Source organism: Neoarius graeffei, chromosome 20, assembly GCF_027579695.1.
Source record: "Neoarius graeffei isolate fNeoGra1 chromosome 20, fNeoGra1.pri, whole genome shotgun sequence".
Lineage (NCBI taxonomy): Eukaryota > Metazoa > Chordata > Actinopteri > Siluriformes > Ariidae > Neoarius > Neoarius graeffei.
In genome coordinates, this window is record NC_083588.1 from 12,483,711 (window position 1) to 12,503,680 (window position 19,970).

At 42.4% G+C, this 19,970-nt stretch overlaps 1 protein-coding gene across 1 annotated transcript in view; it reads left to right on the forward strand.

Moving 5' to 3' along the window:
* wdr1 (WD repeat domain 1) overlaps positions 1 to 19,970 on the forward strand; it is a 47,996-nt gene that overhangs the window by 26,014 nt on the left and 2,012 nt on the right. Inside the window, exons 6-14 of the mRNA XM_060901252.1 lie at positions 4,632 to 4,709; positions 6,349 to 6,429; positions 9,324 to 9,557; positions 9,648 to 9,740; positions 9,906 to 10,057; positions 12,135 to 12,222; positions 12,413 to 12,523; positions 13,872 to 14,045; positions 14,154 to 14,298. Of these exons, the coding sequence (XP_060757235.1) occupies positions 4,632 to 4,709; positions 6,349 to 6,429; positions 9,324 to 9,557; positions 9,648 to 9,740; positions 9,906 to 10,057; positions 12,135 to 12,222; positions 12,413 to 12,523; positions 13,872 to 14,045; positions 14,154 to 14,298 (1,156 nt within the window). The remainder of the gene's footprint in view (positions 1 to 4,631; positions 4,710 to 6,348; positions 6,430 to 9,323; positions 9,558 to 9,647; positions 9,741 to 9,905; positions 10,058 to 12,134; positions 12,223 to 12,412; positions 12,524 to 13,871; positions 14,046 to 14,153; positions 14,299 to 19,970) is intronic.

Genomic DNA, 19,970 nt, shown 5'->3' on the forward strand with positions numbered 1-19,970 from the left:
CCTCCCATGTGAGGCTCGGAGTCCGTAGGCGGGCGTTTTCGCAGTATTTGTCCAATAACCGTCTTGCATTTTGAGATTGAAAAGCGCATCGCTCCCAAATGCCGTTGAAGTCCACTGAGGCTGGGAGTCCGTGGGAGTCTGTAGGCGGGCATTTTCGCAGTATTTGTCCAATAACCGTCTTGCATTTTGAGATTGAAAAGCGCAGAGCTCCCAATGCCATTGAAGTCCACTGAGGCTGCGCTGCATCGCGCTGTCACGAGGGGGAGAAACTCACGCGCACATTAAAGTTATAAGGGCATTTTTAGAGGAGTCTGAGCTTCCCTTGTTGTCTTGGAGCAATCGCCCGTGGTATGTAGGTATATCGGGTGAAAATTCACTTTGATTGAAACTGCTCTCATTGAGTTTAGAATTGAATGCGGAGCAACATACTTTTTTACAGAATTAAAATATGTTTATCCGTTCTTGAGATATTCCAAATCTAAGATTGGAAAAAAAACTGCCGGAATATTCTGCATGAGGATCACATGGTCCAAAATGAGCCAGGTTAACGCATGATCAATTTAAAAAAAATTTTTTTTTAATTATCTCCGCCCCCCCGAGTAACTTTTCTGTTTGGAAATTGGCAGGCACATAGATGGTTGTATCCTGAATACCAAGTTTGAAAAATGAGTATTAATTATGCTAATTAGGTAAAACGTTAAATCGATACACTCAATAAAAATGTAATAAAAGATTATTTCTAATCCCCTCTTTGTGCTCTGGAGGCCTTTTGTATTTCTCAAAAGTAGGCCCAACTAGTGTTTATGTTAAAGGATGTAATTGAGAATAGTCACAGCTTTCAAGGTGAACCTGGAAAAAACTGTGATCCACATCCAGTAAACAATTCGCATTCGTTGAAATGAAATTGACACTCACGTTTCTGACTTCCAGGTTTTTTTTAAAAATCCCATTCTGACCACTAAGATTTCAGTGTTTTTCATCAAAACAACTACAGTTATATTCTAAAATGGTTATTTATATGAATCAGTTTGATTTGAAAAAATAAGTAGGTAAAGCTATGAAAACTCACTTCAGAGTCTCCCGTGAATCAGATCATGAAAACTAGCTGATGGAAAATTTTGCTGGATCCTCAAGGGCAAATACAGCCCCAATTACATACCATATAACGGTGCCCAAATTACGGGCTTGTCAATAGGCCCAAAATAGAACATACGAAAATCGCCCAAATTGGAAGAAAAAATCCTGTTTCATAAAGGTGGAGAACCCAAAATATTTTTAAATTGTCATTTTTTGGCATATATTTCAATTTGTTGTTCAGTCGCTTCATAACATGAAATGCGTCTAGCGATTACCGTAAACCGTGTCTGAGTCTCTGATGTCTGAATGTCGTAAAATATACTTCCTTTGTTTGTTGTGAAATTCTCAACGATTCATGATAACACGTGGCTGTCGGTTTGTGATACTGTTGATAGCATAGATTGACAAGTGGTCGTCATGCCAGGTCGTGGTAGACCTAAGACAACTGGTAAATCACATAATAAGAACAGCAGTTCATATATTCATGGAAAACGCACAATCGATGGCATTAAGTCTACAGGCGGGGGAATGGGGAGGTTTATAAATAAGTTTTACGGTATGTATTTGTTGCTAGAAAATGTCTTGCACACAAATTTCTCTGTAGAAAATGATTTAATTCTAAGAGTAACTTTAATTGTGTTGCTGAATGACTGTTATACTACTGGACCTATTATTAATATATGTAAAGACATACATACTACAAACTATTTTATGTGGTTATATTATATTGATATCTTGTTTTATTTTAATTGATATATTGTTGAATTGACATGTTCTTTTTCGATATGTATCAATAGCTTAATTTAGACAGGTACATGTCATATTTTTGATATTTTGATTGTTCTAGATCATTGTTTCACTGTTTGAGATTTTAAAGTTCTCTGCTGCCCATACTCTTGTGCAAATAGATTGATATTACATATTGTTTCCCATTTTTCATGCATATAAAAAATTCATGAACTATTTATCTTTTTTATTTATTCAGAATGTTGGAGAAAACTTTTGGCTTTTTAGATACAGCACTACTTTATACTTGCACGATTATGTAATTTCTATTATATTTATAATTGGTTTAAAAAACTTACTAAAAATGATGCGTCGTCAATTTTCGGCATGCTACGCGCGAAAATGGTAAAAAAAAAAAAACATTTTTTGGCTCGCTACGCTCACCATGGTGCCCAAATTAAAAACCTGTCTTTGCCCCTGATCCTTCATCAGAAACCATGAGCGTGGGAGAACATCCCTGTAAAAGTTATCTGGTTGATATTCACGAGTAATCCAGTCGGAAACCGATCAGGAGAGAGCCTGACGGCTTTCCCGTGACTCAAAAAGAAAAGCACTGGCAGTTTCCTGACGTCCCGTGAGCAGAGAGCATGCTCTGTTGGACCAACTTGAACCTGCCGTTACTCCCAAAGTACTGAACAGATCTTAACGAGAAATTTCTTTGGAAAGTGGAAATTATAAGTTTTTTAATGATAAATATTCAAGAGTTAAGTGATGATTGATAGATTTGGAAACTTTGAGCGTCTGCATGCACCATTTTCACATCACGGCCGGCGAGTGTCTGATTACGCCGACCGTTTGGATACGGCCAATGTCAGGTTTTCTAAATCTTGACTCCCTGCAATCAATTCAAAAGGCTGTCTCGAATTGGTTTGTATTTACACATAGAGATTGCAAAAGAAGCTTCAAACAGTCCAAAATAACAGACAGTGATGGCTGAAAGTTTGTGAACCCTTTAGAAATAGTTGTGTGAGCAGTTCGAGGCAACCCACCAACATCCCAGAGTTGAAGCTGTTCTGGACAGAGGAACAGGAGACAGTTCCTCCAAGCTGATGTGTAGGATCATCTAATCACCAGTTACTGCGAGCGTTTCGTTAGTTACTGCTGCACAACAGCGAAGAAAACCTCGCCATATCAACAAATGCAGTGAGAATTTTTAAATGACCTTCATGTGGAGTGTCCTTGATTAAAAGTTCCGGTCTGCTTCTAGTACTGGAGTCCGACTCGTGACTTGACTTGGACTTGAGCACTGACTCGGACTGGTGCCTTAACTGCATTCGGACCCGTAAATTGGAGACGAAGACTCGGATTTTTTGTCATGTGCCATAATAATTTGGCGTAAGATATTTACGTTCATTTTTGGACTAGTTTCGTGCAAGTGTCACACCTGCATGCCTTGGCGTACACATCAAATAGACTCGCCATAAACGACTCACGCCTGCACAGGATTAAGGTGCAATCAGCACGCCTAGATGAAGACTATGAAAACACAGTTTGCGAAGTATTGAGTTGCATTGCTGACACGTTACCGAGCCTTATTTCCTTGTTTGGTTTCCTGATCCCTGATTTCCTGTTTCTCGACTTTGAGTCGACCGAGTCTACGATAGTCTGTTTGTGCCTCGCTCGACCTATCGCCCGTTTTACGATTTTGCCTGCTGTTCTGGATTGTTGACTTGTATTAATAAACACACCTTCTGCACTTGCATCTGTCTCCTGACCATCTCCGGCAGAATACTTGACACTCCCTGACAAAGAGAAGCACGTTCACCTGTTCATACATCATGTTCAGGAACAAACTAATGTTAATGGCGCTAAAACGGCCACCGTCAAATGGTGCGATCGGAGTCTTGTTCTCGGACTCGACTCAATTTTCTTTCATGACTCGGACTTGACTCGGACTTGAACGCTGGGGACTCGAGACTGGGTTTGGACTCGAGGTTTAGTGACTCGACGACAACACCTGATAAATGCAAACCTCTGATATCTGACGATGATAGACTCTGTGGCTTGACCTGATTTTGTGATGTGAACTGAGCTAATAAGTAGCCAAAAAGCATTTGATGATTATCAGTTTTCTTTGGGGAAATTGGGGGGGGGAACCACACACTTTGACCCCCAAATCAGCCCATGAGGGAGTAGAATTTTGTGTGTGTGTGTGGGGGGGGGGGGGGGTATTTATTTAAATATAGCTCAATGTACGTGGTCACAAAGACGCTTTACAGAAATCCAGAAATTTAGCAGGTTTAGACTCCAACAGCGGCAATGGAAAAACTTCCAGACATGGCATGAGGAAGAAATCTTGCAGACTCGAAAGGAAACCTGTTTTCTTCCGGGTGACTTTGGAGAGTGCGTAGTGGATCATCATTTCAGTCTTTAAGTCCACGATTTTGCATGTGTATTTAACAAACAAATCATCGAGGTTGCAATGCAAACACAGCAGCGCAAAACACATTTGAATGATGGTTTAAAGGTGAACGCAGTGATGGAGACAGGAAATATGGTGGCAAGCTCCCCCCCCCCAACCTTTTTAATCGATTCTCATCCCACACAGCTGGATCCTGAACATCACTTTGGTTGCGTTCTCTTGGTTTTGTGTCTTAACCTGAGAAATTAATGTTGATGAAGGAACTCTGATGGGGGGGGGAAGCTGTCTAGGTTATTTGAGTATTGCCTGTTAGATTATCCGACACAGGAAACGTGATTACCTTTGCTCGCTGAAAAAAAGCTCTGTGTATTTTGTGTTGACGGTTTTGTTCTTTCTCTCTCTGCAGGATCACAGTCGCTTTGTGAATTGTGTTCGTTTTTCGCCAGACGGAAGCCGGTATGTTTCAGCAGGAGCCGACGGACAGGTAAAGTCAAAAGAAATGTCAGTGTCGCACCTTGAGGTTAAATGTCGTTTCGCCAGATTGTGGAACAAGCAACGTTTTTATAAATCTCTTAGCAAAGGCCGCGTGTAAACGTGTACAGGTTATGAGCTATTCCACCGAATCGGTGCCATTTCCGTCCCTAGAAAATTATATGTATAAATGCACATAATGTACTTTAAAATACATTTCCTTATTACGCAGAATGTCCTGCACATTGATCTGATTTCAAATTTAAGATATATAATTGTAAGGATTAATAAAAACTACCTAAAACGCTGAAAAATAGCATGCGTTACCTGTCCCCGCACTCTATACTTAACTATGAAATATGATTAAAATCCTTCAGAAACAGTATTTCTTTTGCACTGTTGTGTGACTCTATATCCTCTCCATGGTTTAAATATATTTTTTTCATAAGAAATCCACAATATCTTAGTTAAAATGCACGTTTTAGTCGGGTCCCTGGGTTTTCACTCAGTCCTGTTACCCTATTAACCCATCTGACAAATTTGGAGCATTCTATAAATCACATGCTCAACAGGAAGTTACATCAGTTGTGTCTTCTGAAGGCCATGGGAAGACCAAAAGTTAGTTCTTTCATTTACTTTTCTGTATATTTGATAATTTTTTAACTTTGACTGATAAGGTCAATGTCAACATACTGTCCTGTTACTTAAATTATTTCTTAGATGATATTTGTTTATTTTAAAAATACAGATTTTTGGGAAATCACTAGAATGTGCCAAGTGTGGTCATGCTATTAGCGATGACACCATGTGGCTTAATTCCATGTATTAGCTAATCCTAGGCTAAAAACTCAGTCCTGTTACTCATATAAAGAGTATGCAGCCATCTTTGACTTCCAAACCTTGTAAAAAAGAAAAAATAAAGAAAGAACATAGCCTGAGGTTGACCAATACACATTTTGAATAGTTAAATATGTGTGTTATTATAATCAGTGTTGAAAAGATATAACAAATCAGTTGAATTTAGGAGTGGTACAACAAGTAAATGGCACCCATTTGGTGGAATGTCCCTTATACCGAACTAACAACATCCAGCAGATTTAGTAAAGCTGATTTTTCTTTGCGTGTTGATGAACGCCGGTCACACACAAAATGTAAAGCAGGTTTACATTACAGCATATTTGTACTTGGTGCAAGTCAAGGAAACTCCAAGACGTGAATTGAAAATGACTGCAGAATGCGAGGAGAAGTGCAATTTCTGTAAAATGTGGAGTATGAACGTTCCAAGAAGATGCCGGTTATGTTTTTAATTTTGTAGCCTGTCAGTAATAAGTTCACGTTATGGAATCTCGTTAAGTCCGTTTACACAAAGGATTTGAATCCTCCCCCAAACTGATAAGATTTTCATGAATTTCTTGTGGACATGTTCGCAAGAGCCCCAATGACTTCAAATGTCTCAGTGGGTCACTTCTTGATTTACGGTTTCATTGCATTAAAAACCAGTCTGTATAAAGTCAATTGATCTCTGTAGGTGTGGAAGACCTTGTGCCAGACTTTCCTCCAGCCTCCACCTGTGTTTTGTGTTTCACTGCTGTTTCTCTCTCTCTCTCTCTCTCTCTCTCTCTCTCTCTCTCTCTCTCTCTCATATATTCCAGATCTTCATTTACGATGGAAAGACGACAGAAAAACTGGGATCGCTCGGAGGAGAGAAAGCTCATGAGGGCGGGGTTTACGCTGTATGTATATCGGACAATGTAGTTGTGTTCGTGTGTTTTTGAGCTGCACTTGAGATTTCACTGACGTACAGCAGCATGGTGGCTCAGACGACCAGTTGAAACTCGAGCCTGAGGGTTTATGGTCCCGACACATGGCCTCGAGCAGCAGATGATCAAATTGTGCCAGTAATGAGAGACTTAAAGGCAGTGTTGTAGCCGAGTCGCGAAACCTCGAGTCCTCGCTGTTCAAGTCCAAGTCTCAGCTCATCTCATCTCATTATCTCTAGCTGCTTTATCCTTCTACAGGGTCGCAGGCAAGCTGGAGCCTATCCCAGCTGACTATGGGCAAAAGGCGGGGTACACCCTGGACAAGTCGCCAGGTCATCACAGGGCTGACACATAGACACAGACAACCATTCACACTCACATTCACACCTACGGTCAATTTAGAGTCACCAGTTAACCTAACCTGCATGTCTTTGGACTGTGGGGGAAACCGGAGCACCCGGAGGAAACCCACGCGGACACTGGGAGAACATGCAAACTCCACACAGAAAGGCCCTCGCCGGCCCCGGGGCTCGAACCCAGGACCTTCTTGCTGTGAGGCGACAGCGCTAACCACTACACCACCGTGCCACCCTCAAGTCCAAGTCATTAAAAAAATTGAGTCGAGTCCGAGAACAAGACTCCAGAATCAAAGACGAGAAACAGGAAATCAAACCAGGAAATAAGGCTCAGTCATGTGTCAGCAACGCAACTCAATACTTCGCAAAGTAAGTGCGTTTGCACAGTTTTTATCAGTACGTTGATTGTGCGAGTCGTTTACAGTGCGCCCAAGAGTCTATCTGATGCACTTGCAAAGGTGGACAGGCATGACACTCTTGCACGAAATCCGTACAAAAATTAATGTAGATATAAATATCTCCTGCCAAATTATGATGTTAGAAAAAAATAAAGAAAAAATCCGAGTCCTCGTCTCCAATTTACGAGTCCGAATGCAGTTAAGGTCCGAGTCAGAGTCACGAATTCTTCAAATTAGGGCATGAGTCGGACTCGAGTCCGAGTCCCGGACTTGAGTACGACAAGCCTGCTTAAAGGCGTGACATGTTGATGTTAACATCATAAAACGGTCACAGAAGCACATGCATGTGCTTAACGATTCCCAACAGACAAACCGTCACTGACTTTGTGTCGTGCATGTAATGAAAAGGAATAAATTTAACTAAATGAACATTTTATTCAGAGCCATTTTCTACATGAAACAGCATGCGTCACTTTGAGCCAAAATTGGAGCCCTGATTGATGATTTTAAATAGAAATAATAAATTTAATGGTGCACATCTAATGGAATCAATTCTGTGCCAAAATGTTCATACAATACTTTTGAAATATCAAACAAAAACGACAACTCAAAATACAAAAAAAGAAGTGAATTTTTTTTAGACTGGCAAACAAATTATTCGTGTAATCGTGCAAAATATCAGTCTGTTACTCTTCAGAAACCTTTTATTTTTGTTCCGCGTCTTTCTCAGTTTTGTTTGACGTAATTTATTTTGGTTGTGATTCCAGCTTTCTTGTTTGCGCTCCCTGACTTTTTGCTTGCAGTTTTGGCACAAACTTCACGTGTGGGTGGGCTGTCCAGGAATGCATTCCCATTGGGTAACTTGTGTTTGACTGACAGCTACGCTCAGTCATTCCCTACTCGGATTCTGGCGGACTGTTTGACGAGTGACCGATCCATCGACGGTAAACAAGGATGGAGTGGACTTCAGTGGCGACTATGATATTGAATTTACGCTTTGTTGAATTAATTCAATATCATAGTCGCCACTGAAGTCCACTCCATCCTTGTTTACCGTCGATGGATCGGTCACTCGTCAAACAGTCCGCCAGAATCCGAGTAGGGAATGGCTGCAACAGCCTCCGGGGGAATCGCTGAGCGTAGCTGTCAGTCAAACACAAGTTACCCAATGGGAATGCATTCCTGGACAGCCCACCCACACGTGAAGTTTGTGCCAAAACTGCAAGCAAAAAGTCAGGGAGCGCAAACGAGAAAGCTGGAATCACAACCAAAATAAATTACGTCAAACAAAACTGAGAAAGACGCGGAACAAAAATAAAAGGTTTCTGAAGAGTAACAGACTGATATTTTGCACGATTACACGAATAATTTGTTTGCCAGTCTAAAAAAAATTCACTTCTTTTATTGTATTTTGAGTTGTCGTTTTTGTTTGATATTTCAAAAGTATTGTATGAACATTTTGGCACAAAATTGATTCCATACACATCTGTATCGCAGGCTTCAATGTTACTACAGACTTTTCTGGGTTTGAACGAAAGGTGTTTGCGGGGAGAGGGGTAGGGTTTTTTTATTTTTTTTATTTTTTTTTTTTTGGTGGGGGGGGGTCATCAGACAACTCGAAGCAGAGTTTCAAGCTTGATTAAAAAAAATCTTATGCACCCTTTGCCATCTCATAGGTAGGATTTAATCTCATGGCTTCTGTCCAGGAGTAACTGTCAGAGCAGGAACTTGAAATCAAGTGCAATTTTACCGAATAATGAGGTTGGAAGACACAACTGTAACCAAATACACTAGCTTTCCTGTTCGATGTTTTATTTTCAAGTCTTGCAAATTCCTTTCATTCCTACTGTATCATCTTTCGTATTTGCCTTCAGTTTGAATTTTTAAAATGTCTCTTGCGGTGTTTTTTTAAATGTGCGTCGCAATACACAAAAAAAAGAAAAAATCGATGCAACTTTGACTTGAGACAGCCCCACGAGACGAAGACTCCGACCCGAAAACTTCTCTTCAAGCTCCCTTTGCTTCGATCTGTCCCTAAATATGATGTTTTGTGATGAAATAAAGGCCACACCTGCCAGACCTGAGCGTTTGTACTGATGATTCGACTCTGTAGGTGAGCTGGAGTCCAGACAGCACTCAGCTTATCTCTGCATCCGGCGATAAGACCGTCAAATTATGGGATATGGCGAGCAGCACTGCCGTGACGACCTTTAAACTGGGCACTGATGTTTTCGATCAGCAGCTGGGTTGCCTGTGGCAGAAAAATCACCTCCTGAGCATTTCACTGTCCGGCTACATCAACTACCTGGATAAGAACAACCCAGACCGACCCGTTCGCGTCATCAAGGTTCAGAGAGCGCTAATAACCCAATTTTGAGTTATGTTCGGACTCGAATTGGAGCACAGCTAATCGGACGTTTGTTTATTACTCACTTAGGGTCATAGTAAGTCCATTCAGTGTGTGACTGTACATAAAGACGACGGCCGGAACATCCTCTACTCTGGCAGCCATGACGGACATATCAATATCCTTTAACGGCATGTCCCCAAGTATTATTCCTTTCTTCTATGTGCATGTGTTTTGACTCCTGACTCTGCTATTGTGGTGTAGATAATGATGTCTCAAAAGTCTGTGATGATAACTGCACCGTGTTTGGAGTCATTGTTCTCCTTAACGTGCCTGTGTGAACATTACTGGGATAGTGACAGCGGCGAGAACGATGCGCTATCAGGAAAAGGTCACACGAACTCCGTGACTCGGCTTACCGTAGATGACTCGGACCAACTGGTGAGCTGCAGCATGGATGATACAGTCCGCTTCACCGACCTGAAGAAGAAGGAGTACAGGTAAAATGCACAAACGATGAGCGGGAGGCTTTGTTTCGAAAATCGTTCACTCGCCGTCGGAAAGTCATACGATGTGGCCAAAAGTTTGTGGACACCTGGTGACAATCGGAACCAGATGTACTTTTTGATCTTCCCTTTGCTCTGATAACAACCTCCACACTCTTCTGGGAAGGCTTTCCACAAGAGTTTGGAGCATGTTCATCCGAAAGCCGTTTAGTCGGGTTGAGACGCAGCTCGCTTGAGTTCTCCCGTTCGAAACTTGGCAAACTGCGTCTTCCGAGCAGTGTTGTAGAGTCACTAAACCTCGAGTCCCCAGCGTTCGAGTCCGAGAACAAGACTCGAACCGCACTATTTGACGGTGGTTGTTGCTGCCTTTATGTGAAACCGTCTCTGCTACTGTGTCGGACTAACGTTACTGCTCGACTGTCCCGTTCTAGTGAAAAGGCTCCATATAAAAAGCTTGTTGGTCGTTCAGCAAGCCCCGCCCACTATCAACAGGGCAAACATGAGAGAGGGTTAACACTAGCTAGTTCATCGCACAGCAAGCAAGCCCCGCCATCGACAGAGCAACGAACATTGTGTGTCTCTTGCTTCTCTGGGTGGAGTCTTGCCAAACGACGATTGAAGTTCGAGGTCGTCGTCTCCTCGATAGTTGTTCTGCAGATAGAACACGTACAGTCGCGGCGCACAAGAAGTCTGTATAAGCAAAGCGGACAATCTTGGGGGCGTTTTCTCCAGGCATTTTAGCGCCATTGTTAGTTTGTTCCTGAACATGACGTATGAACAGGTCAGTGTGCATTCTCTTGCACAAAATTAGTCTCAAAGTTAATGTGAATATGAATATCTTCTGCCAAATTATGGCACGTTAGAAAAAAAAAAAGAGAAAATCAGATTCCTCGTCTCCAATTTACAAGTCCGAATGCAATTAATGCACGAGTTCGAGCCATCAGTGCTCAAGTCCTTAAAATTAGGGCACGAGTCAGGACCCGTTCAGGTCTGTGAATTCCAGTGAAGGGAAATGAGCAACGTAAGGGGTGTTCACACGGCACATATATTTGCATCGATGCTGCACCGATGTATTTTGTTGCGATATATCTTACACGGGTGTAAATTTTGTGGAGCGTTCACACGTCACAAACCTGCTTACTAGAGAGAAGCGTGTTAGCACCGGTGCAGCCCCACTTGCGTTCACACGGCAGTTTTTGCGACCGTGCTATACGATAGTAATAATGCGGAAATGAAATATGCGCATGCGTGAAAATGTACTTCCTTTTCCCGGTTGTCATGGCATCACCAAGTGCCGGGAAAACAACGTGGATGAAGGCACCAGTGTTGCCAGATACTGCTGACGTTTTCCAGCCCAAAATATGTTCAAATCCGCCAAAATGCATTTAAAACTGCCCAATCTGGCAACACTGGAAGACACACAGTTCTGTTGTTGATATTCGCCATTTTGGAAGCGCAAAATACCAGGATGCAGATAATGCAATGCCCGTATATGTAATCAACTCTCCTCACACGTAGCAAGTCTACCCCTGTAGCGTTCAGACGTCCCATTTTATATTGGTGCTGCCCTGCAAACTAGCATTTACTCTGGAGTAAATTTCTTAAACCACCTCCCGAGCAGGGTTAGATTTGCACCGGTTTAAGCAGCTTTCAGGGGCTACACCGGTATAACTCTGTACCGTGTGAACGCTCTACCGGGGCAGCCCCGGTGCTACACCGGAGTAGAAGTTGCCGTCTGAACACCCCTATATTGGTGTGACGGTTGTGTCCACATACTTTGGGTCATATCATGGAGATCGGAGCCAACAAACCAACAGTGTGATTGTTGCAAAAAAAAAAAAGTACTGAAAAGCAGAGGAACTCCTCTTTGCATACATATTCAAATGCAGGACAGGAGCAACGTAAACACTCGAGTCCTATCGAATTCATTAAGCAAACTGAGTTTTGAGAAAGGAAGTGGAAATGGGTTTTGAAAAAGGTCACGCATGATGGACCACAGACATGCACACACTCAAGGCACTGTCAGAAACGGTGTATGTAAAAGTGCATTTTGTGTGTGTGTGTGTTTTAGCGCTTCTGACGTGACGAAGATGGACACTCAGCCAAAGACCATATCTGTCGGATCAGGAGGCTTGGCTGTAGCTGCGTGCTTTGAACAGGTAATACGTACACGCCCCTTTCTTTGCATGTTCATTTGTTTCGGAAAGATAAGTTACAAATAAATGAGCTTTCGACATAGTGTGGAATACTGAGCCTCGTCACCATCCCCACCCTGTCTAGTGCTGCTTTCCTGGTGGGTGGTGGTTGTTGTTTTTTTAATAATCTGGTTTGCATGCTTCTTTTCTGTAGCTGGTGCTGTTGAAGGATAAGCGGAAAGTTTTCACTCTGGATAATCTGGGCTATGAGCCAGAAGTGGGCGCAATTCACCCTGGGGGTGGCACCGTGGCAGTGGGCGGAGCTGTAAGGAACAACTGAGTGTTTGAAGTTTATAATACATATCAAGAACAGCTTGTATAAGGCCATCCTTAAAAAAAAAAAAAATATATATATATATATATATATATATATATATATATATATATATATATGTATATGTTTCCTGTCCACCGGGTGAGCAAAAAAATTGTCGGGAGGGAGAGTTTTTTTTTTTTTAAATATATGGCTGGATAAGAAATCGCAATGCTGTTTGCTTTTTCTTTCAGTACTTTTTTTTTTTATTACAAAAGCAGACACATTTAATAAAATGACGGTTTAATCAACTGAAACTTGTACAAAAACTTTAAGTTAGCATTTTAAATGCTGACTGCAACATGTGCAAAACTTTTACAAAGGTACTTAAAATGTCCGACACACGGACTTTTTGTAGTTCTAAATCGAGCGTTAGGCCTAGTTCGGATGAAATTACACTATTAAAATGATCACTGAATGATTTGTTTTTCTGAATCTTTACTATTTTGTTGTTCGCTAGAATACCATTTTGCGATTTCACACTTAAGCAAATGTTTGAAAAATCCGGATCTCCTTCCTTCATGGTGGCTGCCATTTTTTTTTGTGCCGCACGGCGCATGCGCAGAGCTGACTCAGTTCAGAGTGCGCGCGCACTCAGCGGAGGCAGTAGTGTGTCGGAGGGGACAGAAGCAGAGATGACGCTTATTTTGTCTCTGGTAAACCAGTCTTCTCTCGTTCAATTACGTGCTGGCATCAAAAGACACCAAATTGAGTGGTTGGAGTGTATTTTCATACACAAATGGAGAAATGTTCGCTGAGTGTGTAATTGTGTAGCCACCACTGCAGACCGTTGTCGTTGTTAATTCATAGCATGCTCAGCTGCGTGAATGTGTCATGCACCGAAAATCAGAGATTTACAAGCCAGGAACGCCTCATGATGCAATACGCAAGAAAAGAAAGAAGATTTACTGCCATTTTATTTTGTATTTGAGTAAAGTGAATAAATAAATGGTCTGTGGAAAATACATTTAATCCTGGGAACTGCGTGCACAGGAGTTTTTGTGTTTACTCCCCTCCCCCCCGGCTGGCTACTTATTTGTCATGGCTGGCTAGTATGAGCCTTAGTGGAAAGCCCTGGGAATGCGTAAATGTCAAGTTTGATTTTAGATTTACGAACCCGAAAAAAATGTTGAAAAACCGGCGTTAAAAAAAAAAAATTTCAACCGCACAAACGGCACTCACCCGGCCGGTGGACCGGAAACGGAACATTTTTTAATAATGGCCTAAGGATTAAAGAAGATGTAAAGAAAACTGGGCAAGGATTCTTTGTGTGTGTGTGTGTGTGTGTGTGTGTGTGTAGGATGGAATGGTGCATCTCTACTCAGTCCAGGGGAACACCTTGAAGGACGATGGGAAGGTTCTGAACACCAAAGGCCCTGTGACTGATGTGCAATATTCCAGAGATGGGGCATTCCTCGCTGTCTCAAACGAGAAGAAAGTCATCATTATATACACCGTTGCCGATGATTACACGGTAAATAAATGCAGCGTTATCATACGTTTTGTCGTGTCACAGTCATGATCAAGACCGTCAATGTACTGTAGCGTTATCGCAGCCGTACGCGTGTTTTTGTGCATGCAGGTGAAGCACGAGTACTACGGACATCACGCTAAAGTGGTATGTCTGGCCTGGAGTCCTGATAATGAGCACTTTGCCTCCGGAGGAATGGACATGCTTGTGTTCGTCTGGACCATCTCTGATCCTGAAAAGAGGATCAAAATTCCTGGTATACAAACTTTGTATTTTCTGGACTATGCATGATTTTTGTCCTTCAGAAGGTACTGTGTTTAATCATTGATTTGTACAACCCCGGTTCCAAAAAAGTTGGGACAGAGTACAAATTGTAAATAAAAACGGAATGCAATGATGTGGAAGTTTCAAAATTCCATATTTTATTCAGAATAGAACATAGATGACATATCAAGTGTTTAAACTGAGAAAATGCATCATTTAAAGAGAAAAATTAGGTGATTTTTAAATTTCATGACGACAAATCTCAAAAAAGTTGGGACAAGGCCATGTTTCCCACTGTGAGACATCCCCTTTTCTCTTTACAACAGTCTGTAAACGCCTGGGGACTGAGGAGACAAGTTGCTCAAGTTTAGGGATAGGAATGTTAACCCATTCTTGTCTAATGTAGGATTCTAGTTGCTCAACTGTCTTGGGTCTTTTTTTTGTCGTATCTTCTGTTTTATGATGCGCCAAATGTTTTCTATGTGTGAAAGATCTGGACTGCAGGCTGGCCAGTTCAGTACCCGGACCCTTCTTCTATGCAGCCATGATGCTGTAATTGATGCAGTATGTGGTTTGGCATTGTCATGTTGGAAAATGCAAGGTCTTCCCTGAAAGAGACGTCGTCTGGATGGGAGCATATGTTGCTCTAGAACCTGGATATACCTTTCAGCATTGATGGTGTCTTTCCAGATGTGTAAGCTGCCCATGCCACACGCACTAATGCAACCTCAGACCATCAGAGATGCAGGCTTCCGAACTGAGCGCCGATAACAACTTGGGTCGTCCTTCTCCTCTTTAGTCCGAATGACACGGCGTCCCTGATTTCCATAAAGAACTTCACATTTTGATTTGTCTGACCACAGAACAGTTTTCCACTTTGCCACAGTCCATTTTAAATGAGCCTTGGCCCAGAGAAGACGTCTGCGCTTCTGGATCATGTTTAGATACGGCTTCTTCTTTGAACTATAGAGTTTTAGCTGGCAACGGCGGACGGCACGGTGAATTGTGTTCACAGATAATGTTCTTTGGAAATATTCCTGAGCCCATTTTGTGATTTCCAATACAAAAGCACGCCTGTATGTGATGCAGTGCCGTCTAAGGGCCCAAAGATCACAGGCACCCAGTATGGTTTTCCGGCCTTGACCCTTACGCACAGAGATTTTTCCAGATTCTCTGAATCTTTTGATGATATGCACTGTAGATGATGTGTTCAAACTCTTTGCAATTTTACACTGTCGAACGCCTTTCTGATATTGCTCCACTATTTGTCAGCGCAGAATTAGGGGGATTGGTGATCCTCTTCCCATCTTTATTTCTGAGAGCCGCTGCCACTCCAAGATGCAATTTGGTCCTCCAGCTGTTCCTTTTTTGTACCTTTAACTTTTCCAGCCTCTTATTGCCCCTGTCCCAACTTTTTTGAGATGTGTTGCTGTCATGAAATTTCAAATGAGCAAATCATTGGCATGAAATTTCAAAATGTCTCACTTTTGACATTTGATATGTTGTCTCTGTTCTATTGTGAATACAATATCAGTTTTTGAGATTTGTAAATTATTGCATTCCGTTTTTATTTACAATTTGTTCTTTGTCCCAACTTTTTTGGAATCGGGGTTGTACAAGACGTTCCATTGGGGTACACAACACAGGTCCGGGCTACTTAACCTGTCGAACTCTTTAGACGGACTGAACCTAGTACAAATACGGGCTACAAAATATATTCTCGGGCTGCCATATATCTGTGATATTAGTTACCAGGAAAGATTAAGAAGAATAAATTGACTTCCCTGGTGTTACTGGCACAAGTGTCTTGACAAGGTGCTATTCTTTAAGATCGTCACTGGGTTGGCCAAAATTGTTCCCAAGTCCTGCCGTCTGCCATTAGTCCCACTCGAGCGACAAGAAATCACAACAGTCCAGCTGGAATCGTGTACAAAACCATTCTGCAGCACCTCCATATGTCAAAAGCATTTCCTGATGAGAACAGCGAGAATTTGGACCACGCGAGCACAAACTCGTCAACTCGAACTAACTCCATCCTCCTCCTACGGTATTACACCTCATCTTTGCAGTCTACTTCCATCCCTGACGATCTATGAGCACGGAGAACAATGTGTCAAGTGAAATTCTACCCGTCGCCACCTTAGGCCTTTAACTTGTTTTTAAATATTTATATTTTGTTATTAAGCTAGTTGTAGTCACGTGATGTTAGTTTTACGTATGGGTCTGCTATAAGTGGCTTCAGCTGTTGCGGCTTTCCTGCCTTAGTTTATTTTATTATTGTAAAATTGGTTAAAGATATGCGTACTTCTTTCAGATTTTTCAAGTTTCGGTCCTAAAAAGAATTTTCCCTGACACCCAGTTATTTTTGTTTTAGTGGACTGAAAGCTACTGAATTCGAATCGCAGACTTCCAACTTTTTTTTTTAAATAGAACAATTAGTGAATTTAAGGCCACGTGGCCCTAAATTCTTTTTTTTTTTTTTTTTTCCTGCTTCACCATGACCCAATTCAAGATACTATGGCTACGTTCACACTGCAGGCTGAAGTGACTCAAATCCGATCTTTTCGCCCATATGTGACCTGTATCCGATCTTTTATTGACAATATGAACGACACAGATCCGATTTTTTCAAATCCGACCCAGGCCGTTTGGATATGTGGTCCTAATTCCGATCCCTATCCGCTCTTTTCATATGTGACTTCAGTCTGAACCGCCAGGTCGCATTCATCCGACTTACACGTCATCAACAAGCCACAAACGTCACTATTCTGCGCTGAAGTAGGCGGCGGGTCTCTCAAAAAAAGTTACAACAACATGGCGCATGACCACGGGCGCAGATAGAGGGTGGGACTCATCCCACCCAGATTTAAATTCACCTCGTTTGGTCCCCCCCACTTATAGGGAGGAAAAAACGTCTATGCTGTCTTTCTTTGCATAAGGCAAACCTCACGGAAAAATCAAAAGACTAATTACCATTCGGTTTATTGAGGTGCACAGCAGTGTATACATAGTTGCAACAACTCACATAAAACAAAACAAAGACTGATATTCGGTTGGTTGAGCTGCGCAGACTGCACAGGTTGCGAGCTCGAGCTTGGTTGCTATGGTAACCCACAACAAGTTTGACAGGCATATCGGGGTTGGTTTGCTGGCAGCTTTGTCCCCCCCCCAGTTTTTTTTTTTTTCCCCCCCCAGTTCAAAAAACGTATCTACGCCCCTGCGCATGACATCAATGCGAGGGACGCTTCGGGCTGTGAAGGTTCTGAATCTTCTCAATGGAAGGACGCAGAGGTTAGGGAGCTGATTTCCATTTGGGGGGATGCAGCTATTCAAGCTAGATTGGATGGGTCATACCGCAACCGGGCGGTTTTACTTCCGTAAACACTGGCCATGCTCACTGCGTGTGACGTCGTCGTATCCTGCAATGCGCATGCGGAACACTTTTAGGTCGCTTTTCGTTCATACTGAGGATCACATACAAGTCGCATATATTTGTTAATGTGAACGACCTCACAAAAAAATCGGATTTCACAAAAAAATCGGAATTGAGCATTAAGCCTTGCAGTGTGAACGTAGCGTATGTCATGCATCACATGGTGGGCTTTCCCCGTTTACGCAAGGCATTGCAGGAGAGAAAAATGGAGGACGTGAATGAAACTGGAAAGCCCGACTAGAGTAACGGAAAGCGAGAAGAAAAGACGTGATGTTCTATGCCAAGGAAAGGGAACGCAGGACCAAACGAATAAATGTCGGCGAGCACCTCGGTGTGATCAGCTGTTTGTTTAGTGACAGAACGATGTAACGGTCAGTGCACGGTCAAGGTAAACCTGCGCATGCGCACACGGACTTCTTCTGTTTGCTTGACTGCGCGAAGCAAGCGATTTCATGCACATTATATGCTTTAATCCCCTCAAATTAAATAACTTCCCAGCCACAGAATGGCCAGGTTTTTTTGTGAGCTGTTTTTTTCTGTAATATATGACTAAATTTCACTGATTTTATGAAATTGAAAGGCCGTCTAGCTTTAAATGTTATCATAAAATGTATCTAATAATTTTTTTTTTTTTTTTGGGGGGGGGAGGGCGTGATCCTAATTGCAGTTTTTCTGCTTAATGAGTTCTTGATAAGAATGGGTTTGCAGATACGTTTTTCCAGGTCTCAGAACAAAATGTAAGCTTTATCAAAACCGACTTTGAATAGCCACCAGGAATGGAAAGCTCTGAGAGATTACTCTGTGGTGAGTTTCGTCGAAACACTTGTGCAACTGCTCGTTCCGGCAATAATAAATCAGCCATGCGTACGATTTGGCAGCCATACAATGCCGACGTTCAAGAGCTTCACATCAAACGTCACAATGTGATCTCGCTCAGAACCAGCCTTCTCGAATAGCGTGCAACACCGAAGAAATGCCTTTTTGATGAGAAGGGCCAAGTTGATAGGAAGGCTGCGGTATTACAAATGGTTGCTCTTTTCAGCCATGGTGAGCAGAAAAGCATCTCCTGAGGTTGATTTGTCGGCCAAGAACCGCAACCTGAGAATCCGAAAGGCACTGGACAGTTAGAGTATTGAGGGAGGAGGGGAAAATGTCGCCTGGTCTCTTTCTCATCTTTGGCCTATTCAGATTCACATTCCATGGTTGCAGGTTTTCAGTTTCCTTTTCCTGCTTCCTGATCATGGACGTAAACAGGAAATACTGTGTTCGATGGTGTTTTCTGATTGCATGGATGCAAACGGCACGCCTTTTGGCGGATGCCGCCTTTTTCACGGCTGTCTGGGGGACTTGTGTGAATCATGCAGATCCGATGAGGGTTTTTTTTTTTTTTGGGGGGGGGGGGGGGGGGGGGGGGGTTGGAGTGTCTGATTTATAATTTCATCAAAGTAAATTCTGTATTAAAATTACTAAATAAGCAAATGCCGTTACAGTCCAAGAAACATAGGAAGTATAATTATGAGAAGAAAACAGTAAATCAGAAACCTGCGCACGTAAAGCCAATTACGTAACTTGTATAACTTGCGTTGGACTGATGGAAATCATTGCGCGTGCAGTGAAGTGCAGCCAGCAGCAGATAATGGCGTGCAGCCAATTGGCTTTACGTGCGCAGCTTTCTGATTTACTGTTTTCTTCTCATACTTGTACTTCCTATGTTTCATGGACTGTAACGGCATTTGCTTATTTAGTAATTTTAATACAGAATTTACTTTGATGAAATTATAATCAGACACTCCAACGCCCCCCCCCCCCCCCAAAAAAAAAACTAGTGCTGTCAAAAATGTCGCGTTATTATCGCGTTAACTTGACTCAATTTTAATGGCGATAATTTTTTTTATCGCGAGATTAACGCTCTGTGACATGATGTAGGTTTTTCGTAAGCTTTTGAAACTGCCAGGAACTTGGAACAGAACAGAGACTTTGCTTAGAAAAACGATAGCAGCTAGACTGTAATGTCACGCCCCGCACAGCCAGAGTCCTCTGCCCTCCCCCCAAAGAACCAGCGCGGGCAGCTCGCGCTGCCGCGCCTCGGGACGAAGAGCCACGGTGCTCGGCTTAGGTTTTGTTTTCCCATCGGCGGCTCCAGCCCGACTTTGCAGTGGCTGTGACAAGACGTGTTAAGGCCAATTTATGCTGACAACCCAGTCCTCGCAGATAGTGTCTGCGTAGCCCCC